The sequence below is a fragment of the Lutra lutra genome, chromosome 3 (genome assembly GCF_902655055.1).
Source record: "Lutra lutra chromosome 3, mLutLut1.2, whole genome shotgun sequence".
NCBI lineage: Eukaryota > Metazoa > Chordata > Mammalia > Carnivora > Mustelidae > Lutra > Lutra lutra.
This window is the reverse complement of record NC_062280.1, coordinates 104619326-104632170: the sequence shown is the minus strand read 5'-3', so window position 1 is coordinate 104632170 and position 12845 is coordinate 104619326. Positions and strand designations below refer to the sequence as shown.

The window sequence follows — 12845 nt, the reverse complement described above, 5'->3', positions numbered from 1 at the left end:
ATGAAGTTTTAAAATAATCTTTTACAAAAACTTTTTTTTTCTTTCAGATAAATTAAAGATTGTTCATCAGGCACATAAAGCAAAGGTACGTTTCATATGTACAGTATCTGGCACATAGCGAATAATCACTGTTGGCTGTCTCAGTGAATAAATGAATGAACACACGTACTTCTAAAATATTTCCCATTATTTTTTAGCATTTTTTATTTCATGAGTACCCTTTCTACAGCCATTAAGGGGAAAAAAACCCACCAAGCCCCTATTAGTGGTAGATCCTTTAAAAAAGTGTTAATTTTTTTTAAAAGCATGCATTTTCTATATCAAGCAAATGTTTACTGTAAAAATATATATGCAAAAATATGTTTTTTGAAGTTACTAATTCACATGTGACAGCCATACCCTCATGGCATTTTCTTTGTAATCTCTGGTATACAGTTACTTGAAAGCTGATTGAGTTTATGGTGGGTATCTAAGACTAGGGAAGACAAGGAAATTAGGTGAATTCAAAAATAAATACTATTTGGGGTACCTGGGTGGCTCAGTTGGTTAAGCATCTGTCTTTGGCTCAGGTCATGATCTCAGGGTCCTGGGATCGAGCCCCGCTTTGGGCTCCCTGCTCAGCGGGGAGACTTCGAAATGCTAGTGAGGGTCATTCAGTTGTCCAGACTCATTGAACTGAACTCCCCTTAGGATCTGTGCATTTTATTTATGTGAAATTCTACCTCAATTTCACGACAGTAGATGTGCCAAAAGGGAGCCAACATAAGACTTAAATGGAAATGCTTAGGATATTTGGATGGAAAGATGCACCAGCATGAGGATGTCCATTTTTTCTTAGTTCATGAATTTAATGCCACCCCATATATATAAATGAAAGAAGCTGATTATAACACTAATACGCAAAAAATAAATAAGAATAGTTAGAAAAAGGAAGAGAAAGGAGAGTGACTAGCCCTGACATATATTAGGCATATCATTAAACTGTAGCAAATAAAAGCGTGTGATGCTGCTATATGAACTCTTAGGTCCATGGCACAGAATTAAAACTCCAAAAATTGACCCAAATATATATCAGAATTTAGTGTATAATAAGAATAACATTTTAAAGCTATGGAGAAAACATGAGGATTCAGTAAGTATTAGTGGGACAGTTGTGAGACATCCAGAAAACAGTGAGCTGAATCCACATTCTTTTCTTTATGACAAAATAAATACCCATGGATTAATGATGTAAATGTGAAAATGAAGCCCACAGGTGAGGATGGAGATGAAACTGATTGAACAGGAGTAGATCATTTGTTCAAGCCGGGTTATGGGCGTGTGGAGGGTTCATTGTGCTGTTCTGTATGTTTTAAATTCTCCATAATTAAAAGCTTTTAAAAAAAATGAAATTGACAAAAACATTTGAAGAAAAGGTAGAATTTTAAAGTAATCTTAGAGTGAAAGTCTTCCTAAGTATGGTAAAAAACCCAGAAACTATAAAAAATTGATAATTTTACTCATTTATTCAACCATTCAGCAACTTTTACCAGAAAAAAAAAAACACTAAGGAAAATTGAGGAATGAATGAAAACGGGGGAAATTTTCTAACTTACATTACAGAAAAGACCTAATTTTCTTAGTATAGGATGCTATTTTATAATTCCACTTAAAAAATGATCCTTCAAGTCCATTAAAAAACAAAATATTTACAACTTGACTCAAAATAAATGCAGATTAAGACCACACTTAATCTCCATCTGTTATGTTGGCAGGGTTCAGACAGTTTTGATAAGACACGGTGTCAGCGGCGCTGTGGGAAACAGGTACTCTCAGCGATCAGTAGCGTTCCTGTAAAGTGTTACACGACTACTCGGGAGCATAGTTTAGTGACATCTGCCAGAATACAGTTGCACGTGCTCTCTGACCTAATGATTCCACTTCTAGAAGTTACATAGAAAACTCATACATAGGCAGAATGACACAGGTTATGAGCATGTTTGTTGCTGGGTTTTTTATGGTAGCAAGAAACGGAAACAACCTGAATGTGAGGAGACGTACTTTTCACTCTTCCCTATGTGCTTGGAGAATTTTGTATCATGAGTATGTGCTACCTATTCCAAAATGATTTTTTTTAAAGATTTTATTAATTAATTTGACAGAGAGTGTACAAGCAGGAGGAGCAGCAGGCAGAGGGAGAGGGAGAAGCAGGCTCCCTGCTGAGCAGGGACCCTGGTGTGGGACTCAATCTCAGGACTCTGGAATCATGACCCGAGCCAAAGGCAGATGCTCAACCAATTGAGCCGCCCAGGAGCCCTTAAAATGATTTTTTAAAATAACGTTCTCCCCCACCTTTAATCTGTGTGCTCTAGAGGTGAAGCCCCTGCGCGCTCTAGTGGGTGAAGTTGTGGACTGCGGAGCATGCCTTCTGGGCCTTCTATTTAAGCTGCTGGAGTGGCCTTTCTTTTCCCTCTTAGCCATATTCTAGAAATAGATGATGTTGCTAAGCAGCTGCATTCTGTTGACAGGTGGTACTGTGTGTCCAACTAGTGGTCACCTCTGTGTGCTTTTTAGGGGCAGATATCCACTCAGAATCTTCTCCTATACTTACAGTGTTTAACTGGATTTGTAAATTTCACTGGAGGGCCAACTCATCCACTCCCACCCCAAACCTCATAGAGGAAGGTTATAGTCAGTATGATATGGGATTAAGTTAATATGATGTGAGATCAAGTGTTTACTAGGTAGGACAAGGTTTTTAGATAAATGGGCTTTCAGCCATCCAGGTAAACTTGCTTCTCTCCAAAATCAGGCTGGTCAGAGCTCAGGGGCCTCAGTTCTGTGTACTCTGGGCTGGCTGGCTGGCTTTCTTTCTTTCTTTCTTTCTTTCTCTATCCCCTTCCTCCCTCCCTCCTTCCCTTCCTCCCTTTCTTTTTAAAGTGTCATTTATTTATTTATTTATCATGCACTTAGAGCATGAGTGGGGGTGGAGAGAGGAGGGAGTAGTAGAGGGAGAAGCAGACTCCCGGCTGAGCAGGGAGCCCTCCATGGGCTGGATCCCAGGACCCTGGGATCATGACCTGAGTTGAAAGCAGACGTTTAACCAGCTCAGCCACCGGTGCCCCGTCTAGGTCTGTGCCTTAACCTCTCTGACTCCTGGAATATTGTAAGGAAGAGACAATGACGATGACGATGAGGGCAACAGGCACAGCGCAGCAGCAGCTGACATGGAGAGGCCTTGCTCTGTGACTGACACTCTGTTACGGTTTTCTGTACTTCATCTCATTTCATCCTCACCACAGGGCAAAAGAGAAGATTCATACCTCCCCCCTTTTTTTAGAGTGAGAGATTGAGGGAGCAGGGTGTCAGGAGGGTGATAGGGACAGGGAGAGAAAGAATCTTAAGCAGGCTCCACGCCTAGCACAGAGCCTGCCATGCAGCTCCATCACACAGCCCTGGGATCATGATCTGAGCCGAAATCAAGAGTTGGATGCTTAACCGACTGAGCGACCTACACTCCCCCTTGCTTTTGTTTTTTTTAATGGAGGAGGAAACTGAGTCTTGGAGACTCTGTGTGGTTTGTTGAGAACACACAGCGGGACATCATTGGAACCCAAATTTCCATCCAGACCTGGCCCCAAAGCTCCGTGCTAGGGCGCTGTCCCCTCAGCGCTTATGGAGTGCGCACATGGTCAGCGCTCACATCCATTTGCTTCTGTCCCAATGATGATGGGAAGAGCATGTGACTTTGGTTACTGCTGTCACACAGGTTAAGAATTCTGTGTCTTTGAAACGTCTTAACCAAATACGAAGCACATACGAGTACTGATAAGATGCAGGTTTTCTTTCTTCCCAGACCAACGAGCTTGTATTGAGCCTGGAAGACGACGACACGCTCATGCTGGAAGAAGACTGCACGCTGCGAGCTGCGGGAATTGGTGAGAAAGTGCGCCGCATGCTGCTGGAGGGGCACTCACGTCCCCGGCCGCCCCACGGACGCCCGATGCCTGGCTGATTGTGTTTGCATAAGTTGCAGCAAAGTAAATGCTACCCTGGGTGCCCTTTACACTCCCTGATAATTATTCAGAGGAGGAGGACAAGAATGATGTACATTCAGATCATTTGACTGAGGGCAGGAGATAGCTGCTCTCCGAATGTGCAGAATGCAAATAGTTCTTTCCTGCAGGTCTGCTCAGAATCCTGCGGAGGGTTGTTTTAAGTGATTGACAGGTTATTACTCACTTAATAACCTACTTACTCTTATCAGCATCATTTGAATGGATGGTTTGAGAGAAATGGACCTGGTAGAACTAATGGGGAATAATGAACTGAGCTGTTGTTTGTAGAAGGTGTAGCGCGGTTTCTAATAGTCCTCCCGACTGCTCGGGGCCGCCCCGTTGTGGGATTTCAAACAGGAGTCTCGAGTGTGCGCTTGAAAGGGGGCCCGAGTTAGCTTTTCAGCCTAGAATGTGCAAGGTAGTTCTATTTTAAAGAAATGCCATGTGGCGTGTTTTGTGACCATTAGATGTCACTCTAATTCTGTGTATGTGCATCTGGAGAGTCTCTGGCAGCTGGGAGCCGAGGCTTTTCAGAGAGGTGGGACTGTTGAAGGTGCTATGCCATTGTCGTACCTCTGTGGTCCGTGACTCCAAGGAAACAGCACAAATCACACTTACTTTGTAATTATCCAGACACACTGGTTAAGGGGCACTCCCAAGTGAGGTCCATGTTAGGAAGCTTGACTGGTTTTTTTGTTTTGTCTTGTTTTTTTTTTGACAGGTGTTCTATTGAGTTATTTTAGTGACATATGTCAGGAATCCAGTTTTGAGTGACACACGTGCCTAAAGTGAGTTCCTGACAGGTCTTATTTATTTTTAAATATTTCATTTATTTATTTGACAGAGAGCATGCACACATTAGTAGGGGGAGCAGCAGGCAGAGGGAGAGGAAGAAGCAGGCTCCCTGCTGAGTGAGGACTCAGTCCCAGGGCCCTGGGATCATGACCCCAGCCCAAGGCAGCTGCTTAACCGAGTGAGCCACCCAAGCGCCCCAGGTCTTCTAATTTAAATAGGATCCTAAATAACATGTTACAAAATCTTAGGCTTGCTTTCCTTGTTTGTCTACACTATTGGCTATATTTAGTGTCTTTTCATAGCATATATATGTAAGGTAACTATTGCTCTTATTTGAAAACACAGTTTTTATTTTGCCATTTATTTCTTCACATGCTGTTCTGTTATTATGGCAAATGGTACCTGTGTTACTGAGGCATGGGGCACCTAGAAGCTAGCCCCGCTTGTTAAAACATAAAGCTGTAATTATTATAACAGACTGGTTTTGTTATTGATGGAGGGATTAAAACCTCCGTGGAAAAGATCAGAAAGAAACTAAAAAAAGTAAGATCTCACAATATGATAAAGTTGTGACGTCTCAAATAAGTGGGGTAAGAATGAATTAGCCAGAAAATGATGTTAGGCCCATTGCCAAAGCATTCGGGAAAATAAAATTTAAATCCTATCTCGACCTTTATTCCAAAATAAATTGTTGATTGATTATATGTCATAGTGTAAGAAAAATCTTTTTTAAATAAAATGTAGCTTAGTAGTTTCATAATCTTGGGGAGAAGAGCTCTTCAAGCGTGACCTTGAAGGCAGAGCCATAAAGCAGGGAGAAATGATAGATTTAATTCTGTAAATAGAGTTAAAGGAGAAGCACTAAACAATGAAAAAAATATTTCATATATGACGAAAAGTTATTAGCCTGAATTTATAAAAAGCTCTTATAATTAGCTTGGAAAAAGGTGAAAAAAATTCTACTGATAAAAGAAATGGCTAATCTATAAAAAATAGTTCAGCCTTATGAGTCCAGAGAGAAATGCAGTATGAAGGTAGATGCTATTTTATGTAGTGTACTAGGCTAGTGGTTAAGAATTAGAGACCAGAGCCAGAGTGCGTGGGTTTTCAGCCTGATTCTGCCACTTACTGGCTGGGTGACCTTGGACAAGCAGTCATTTGAAGACTAACAGACGTAAAAAAAGTGGTAGTATCCAAGAGAGTGTTGGGAAGTGGATACCCTCTGGGTTTACTGTCAGGAATGTATACTACCTCTAACTCCGTGTCAGTCAATTTGGCCAGTAAGACTTCCTCACTCTTAACTTCCTGTCACATCTATTACCAGGCCAACAGGAGTATGCTTTCTCAAGCTCCGTGACTCCCCCAAGATTGAGATGTGCCTTCAAAGGGGTGACAGGGGTCTCTCACCTTCCCCATTGGTGAATCACGGATGTAGAGCTTTCTTTATTGCATGGAAATAGAATATAGTATGTGATACCATTATTGTTCATAAATGTATATATTTATGCATCTATACGTGTATATGAAGAAAAGATCATCTAATGAAATTATAAAAGTGTTTCTCTGGCTGGTGGTACTGCAAGCAATTGATTTCTTTTTTCTTTCTTGGTATTATCTAATTGTTCTTGTAATTTAAAAATTTTCTATAGTACCCATGTACTCTAAATTAAGGAACCAATTTTTTTAAAGAATATACTCCTACTACAGTTGGAGAAAATTGGTTTGAGTGAGGGCTGTGTATTTTACTTATTTTGTGACTGTTCATAAGCTATTTAGTGTTGTTGAACTTCTGTTTTGATTTCTGTAAAACAAAACAGAAACCGTTAAACCTGTTTCAGCGTGGTAAAAACTGAGTGAAAAAAGCTTATGAAAACATCTGGAACGATGCATGAGGAGACCCTCAGAAATATGTATTTGGGAACCATTTTAGAGAAGGCAGCTGGCAAATGTTTTGGATTTATTAAAATACTGTGAGTTGTTGGCTTAACTGTCGTGACTTTCAGACTCGTGTCATGAACGATCTGTAAAAGTAAAGAATCAAATCCATCTTTCTGTCATTCTTGTTATAAGGCCATGGGTCTTTGAGGAGCATCACATTCTTGTCCTGAGTTCCCCACTGGTTTCAGGGTGATCCCAGAACGTCAGTCACACTGCACACCCACCCCCCGCCCTGGGCCCTGGCAAGCCCACAGCCCTGGTCTGGGGTGACTCTTGACCCGGCTAGAATGGCTTCCTCTCCGTGTCACCTGCAGCCACCATGCTGTGCCCTGGAGAAGCTTCACTTCCACATGGGGAAGGAAGCTGTGCTCCCTGGAGAGCCACAAGAAATTAGGAGTGGGAGTAGAGTTGTAAAAATGACACCTGCAATGTGTGATTTTTCTGGGGAATTTCCCCTCCCTCTGTGCCTTGTCTGGTTAGGTTTTTAAGTGGTTGAAGAGAAGAATCCCAGGTCCTCATGCTCCCTTTTTCTCACTTGACCTTGCTTAGAGCTGTCACTCTGCCATCACAGCCAGTTGCCATGGGAACAATGCCAATGTAACAAATGTATCATTATGACTTTTCTGCAGAATTCATGAAAGGAAGAGAAAGACTGTGAGGGGAGGGAAATTAGGGGAACAAACTTGTTTGAAGATCTCTTCTCTCACAGAGAAATTCTGCAGTTCCTGCCCTGGCCTTTTAACTGCCGTGCAGATCCCAATTGTATATTCTGCGCCCGAAGTCAGGGCACACGTTCCCTTGTGGACTCTGAGCTAAAAGACCTAAGGAAAAAGATGTGGGGTTTTTTGTTTGTTTGTTTTTGTTTTTTGTTTTGAAGGAAGAAGAAAGCTTCACTTAGCATTGTTATTTGTAAATGCAAAGGTTTTTATCTTGTCATTAATGATTGTAGTTTTATGGACTCGTTCCCCTAAGTGGTAAATTTGCATGTCAGTAATTTTAGGATGCTGTTTTTATGTCTTTCCTTCAGCTACATTCTACTACTATTATCTTTTGAATCCTCTTTCCTTAGGCAAAAAATGGTGGAGGGTAACTCTTTTCAGGCCTGTTGTGTTTTACTGGAACTATTTTAAAACAAGATATAGTGGACCAAACCCTAAGTGCTTATCTGAGAGAAGAGTTTGTGTCAAACCAGATCCTGTAATAAGTCCAAAGCTCCCCTGTGGTCGCTTTTCATTTTATGTGTCAACTCATGCTGTCTGCCCACAACCAGAACCCTGACTTTGTGCCCAGCACCTTGTGATCCTCTCAGATGTACAGCTAATATTGCAGGATTCTTGGGCTCTCCCTTCTTTATCCGGATCATGTTTGATTTGTGTTTCCTGAATGTTCCAGGTGCCTTTCCCGTTCTCTTTTGAGTGGTGATATCTTAGGGCGTACATGCTCTCCTCCCTTAACGGCATCTTACAGGGGCTGTTGTTTACCTTAAACATCAAAGCCGTGGTAGTTTGGTGCTCAGGAAAGTATGTGGGGGGCCCAGGGATTTTGGGATTCCAGAACAGGGGCATGGATTGTTCTTCCCTTTTTATCCTCCCCTTACCATCGTGGGACTTGCAGGCCTGTGTCCAGTCCATCAAAGGTCAGATTTATTTTACTTTTTATTCTCTTCGAACTGTAGCTTGAAGTCCTCTCTGCCAGCTGATCTAAAAAAAACAGGTGCTTGAAGCAAATATGAAATAAAGCACTGTGTTTGGGAACTCTTGGCTGGAGATAACTTTGGTGCAAACTTAGAAATATAACTCAGCTGTGAGCACAGTTTTAATGATTCATAAATTCAGATTTTAGGAACCTTAGAAAGATAGGATATACTCTTGGACCAGGTGAGAAGGTGAAACTGTCCTTTTGGTCTCAGGTTGCTGCAGAAACCAGTCCTCAGTGTTCCTGTATTTTTTTTTCCCCCAGTAATCTGTACTTATTATCACATTACAGCTTGCCTGATCATTAATTATCTGTACCATAGAGTCCGTGCACATGTCTCTGTCTCTCTTCTCAGACAACAGTTGCTGTGCCGTATACTACTATGGTGCCACCTAGAATAGGCTAGGGACTTCAAAACTGTGCAAAAATCCTCACGGAGTTTTTTGGAATAAATTAGGGAGCTTAAGTATATTGCCTTGAATTTTTCTTGAGCTTTTACATTTAAAATTGGTTTTTCTTACATTCTTTTATTTAAAGTCATTATTTTCCTGTTAAAGGGGTGTATGTATATATGTGGCTGACCTGTTTGGACACATTATAAAATTATTAATTTCAGCGGCGCCTGGGTGGCTCAATTAGTTAAGCATCTGCCTTTGGCTCGGGTCACGATCTCAGGGTCCTGGGATCGAGCCCCACATGGGGGCTCCTTGCTCAGCGGGGAGTCTGCTTCTCCCTCTCCCTCTGCCTCTGGCCCCAATTCATGCTCTCTCTCTCTAATAAATAAGATCTCAAAAAAAATTATTAATTTCATTTTCAGAGTTTGAAGGTCCTGGCTTGTGTTCATTGCATTAAACTTGAAAGTCAGTATTAAAATGGTGCACCGTATTTGGAGGGTTCTCACTTGAGTTAACTTGCTAGTAAGACAAAGGGATGAACCGGCAGTGTATTTATTGGATTTTAGATTTTACATTCATTTCGGATTCACACACTGAGGCACTCTGCACCTGAGTGCACTGCGCCTGCAGCACATTTAATTTAAAATCAGGTGCCCTAGGGGACTGGCACGCAGTAGACGTCCTCGGGGTTCTTCTGGAGCCATTTTAAATAGAATTGGGGCAGCAGGAATTTAGGAGATAATGGTCGAAAGGTTGAGGATGCCGAGGTTCTGGAAAATCTTCTGTAATTTGTTTTCACTCCAATCGACAAGTAAATGCGTGGCATAAATACAGGAAATCATTTTCAAACATTTTCAACAGAATTTTGCAGATTTTAAAAAGCATTCTGTTTGGTTTCTTCGAGGACCACATTACTCAAGTTTCAAATACATTTTGTGTCTGACTTTTGAATGTTTATTGTAACCCATGTTGAACTTGTGTGCTATTTTCCAGTTTTTGAAGGGTGTCAATTTTATCAGCCCTCACAAAGTATTGGGACTGGAACCCATTTGTCAGTCTTGTCTTGTTGTTTTTGAAAAAAGTATTCATCTGAAAATCTTTCTCTTAGGGGATCTCATTTTGAGCGTGTATGAGAGATGGCATATAAAAATACTTGAGAAGTAACGAATTGATCTATAAGTTAATTAGACCCAAGAAAACCTGCGTGGCAAAGCAAAAATGCTTTGTCAGTCATTTCTTTCCTTCAGCTTATTCTGAACCTGTTATTACCATACGGAGGAACTATACGATGTGTTGGTTTCTCAAAAGGGGTACAGATAAATGTCAACAGCGGTAAGTGAAAATTGTAATTACAGTTAGTGTGTATTGAGCAAAGTGCTGCGTGGGCAAAGCACTGTGCAAAGTTCTGTATGTAAATAGCACATCGTGGATAAAACCCTGCATTGTGATTCTGAAGAACAGGGTGCTTTTAGCTCATTCTCCATTTGGAGGATGATTAGAATCACTTGCATATGATAGAGGTCTACCTTTGGGCTTGCTTCCCTTCAAAAAAGGAAACCCAGGAGCTTTTTATATATAAAGGAATAGATCTTAAGATATCTTCTCTCTGAATATTGAGTTTCCTCAAGCCCCCCTTTCAACATTTTACTCATTCCAAGTGTGGAGCCTCTTAGCCATTCTTTAAAATGCTTTTTTTGTGTAAAATTCAGCTGTACATGAACTTCCTGTTTGCCCAGGGTTTATTTGTTTCCAGCCCCTCCCCACCGAGTCTCAGCTTGTCACAGCCCTGTCTGCCACCCACCCACCCCCAGGTTCATTGTGCTGAGAGTTTGCAATCTGATTTTCATCAAGATTACTCTTCATTTAATCTTAAAGATGCAGTGGTCCTGGAATCAGGATCTGAGACTATGGGCGACTTTATTTTATAATTTGAGCATTTCTGTATTTTCTGTAATGAGCACGGTAACTCATAATTGAGAAACAATAAGTTTGATATTTTACTTATTTATTTGACAGAGAGAGACAGAGAGAGAGCACAAGCAGGGGGAGTAGGAGAGGGAGAAGCCGGCTCCCAGCCGAGCAGGGAGCACTACACAGGACTCGATCCCATGACCCCGGGATCACAACCCCAGCCAAAGGCAGACGCACAACCAACTGAGCCACCCAGGCCCTAAATTTGATATTCTTAAAACCAGCAAAAACCTTTTTTTTTTTTTTTTTTTTTGCTGACATGTCATGCTAAGCTCCTTAATTTCATTCTTTTGTGACAAATTCTAGTGATGAGGTGAGTTCGGTAAACTAAGAGACCAGGGGTAATCCTTGGCATCTTTCCCTATTATCCTATTTATTTGGCGTGAAGAGTTTTTACTTGTCTGTTTTTAGAGGATATGTTAATTGAGTGATCGGTATTCATTACAAATAATCTCGTCTGTTTTCCTGTCGAGAGTCTGCAGGCCCTTTTGCTCTTTCTGTAAAAGCTAAGCAGACTGTATTAACTTCTGGTTTAATTTAAAAAAAAAAAAAAAGTGGAACTTGTTGGCACACACCTTAAAGAACTGCATGTTTAATAATTGGAAGGCTCTCCATCAGATTTGTCTCCAGTCTGAATTAATAATGTTGCTGACTTATTGTTTTAAAAGACGGAGTCCTTGACCTGCTAGGTTCAAAGAATTGTGACTGCTCTGCTCCTTTGCGGGTCCTTTAGCTGTGCCGTATCCCCTGTGAATAATTAGAGGTGTTTGAAGGTATTGCGGGAGAAGCCAATTTGTGTCTTTCACTTTGCATATTGTTGAAGCCTCATGAATTAGTCATAAGCAGGCAAAAAATTAACTTCTTCAGACACATATTTTGATGGGTCATGAGGGAGAATGTAAAGTGATCTGTAAAGTATTCTACCGATCCTCTAAGTATTAAATTATTATACCTACAGGCTAATTTCAAAGAGAAAAAAAAAAGCATTTTTCCCTCCTCCTTCAGAACTGAGCAGCACATTTGGAAAAAAATAAACGTTTATTTTCTAGGATTGTTAAGAGGACTCTGACATGAGTAATTTTATGGTTTCCTGGAAACCAGTCTTGTACTCATTCTTGTTTTTAATTTCTTTTTGTATTTTTCTTTTTACTTTTAAATTATTCGAATTTTAAATTCTTACAACGACAGCTGATACTTCTTGTTGATTTGGTGAAATGTGAAACCAAACAAGTAGTTCATCTTTCTCACTTTAGGCATCTGAAACACTGAATCAGAGTAATATGGATTTTAATGCTTGCTTAAAATCTAGTTTTACATTAAAATTTTTTTCCATTGTCTTCTTCTTTTTTTTTTTCCAGCTCATGAAACTGAAATTGCATTCTTCTGTGAAGAAGATTATAAGAACTACAAAGCTAATCCCATTTCATCCTGGTGAAAACCTCTTGGGGGCTCTCTTTTTGCATACCTGTATTAAGCTCTTTATTCCACTAGTGAGTTTTAGAAATTGACAAATAAACTTAAAAATTAATCTCAGGCTCTGCTATGTGAGCTCAAATCTGTGGTGTTTTCTCTTTCTGCAGGTCTGCCCTTTTTCTTTCTTTCTTGTTGTAAAATAATATAATATTTATGAGAAAAACATTTTTTTTTAAATGAAAGAAAAAGCTATTCAAAAATTATCATGGAGGGGTGCCTGGGTGGCTCAGTTGGTTAAGGGTCTCCCTTCGACTCGTCATGATCCCAGGGTCCCGGGGTGGAACCCCAAGTTGGGCTCCCTGCTCAGCGGGGAGTCTGCTTCTCTCTCTCCCTCTGCCTCACCTCCAGCCCCTGTTCATGGGCGCGCACGCTCTCTCTCTCTCTCATAAAATCTTAAAAAGTCATCATGGAATGATGATTGGTTCTTTAGTCATAACTTACTTTTCTGAAATTAGGGGTTTCTTGGGTGGCTTACATGTCGGGTTCTTTAAAAAGATTATAAGACTAAGGTCATTCTGTTCATTTTGTATTTTTTTCACAG

At 40.6% G+C, this 12845-nt stretch overlaps 1 protein-coding gene across 3 annotated transcripts in view; it reads left to right on the top strand.

The window, feature by feature from the left end:
* Nucleotides 1-12364, top strand: part of C3H2orf76 (chromosome 3 C2orf76 homolog) — a 57589-nt gene extending 45225 nt beyond the window's left edge. For 2 of the 3 annotated variants that reach the window (XM_047722582.1, XM_047722580.1), the window contains 3 exons: nucleotides 48-85; nucleotides 3836-3917; nucleotides 12190-12364. In XM_047722582.1, the coding sequence (XP_047578538.1) occupies nucleotides 48-85; nucleotides 3836-3917; nucleotides 12190-12266 (197 nt within the window). In that variant the 3' untranslated portion in view covers nucleotides 12267-12364. Of the gene's footprint in view, nucleotides 1-47; nucleotides 86-3835; nucleotides 3918-4758; nucleotides 4826-12189 lie in introns of those variants that run through there. The other variant, XM_047722581.1, reaches the window with a different exon arrangement.
* The last annotated feature ends 481 nt before the right edge of the window (nucleotides 12365-12845 follow it).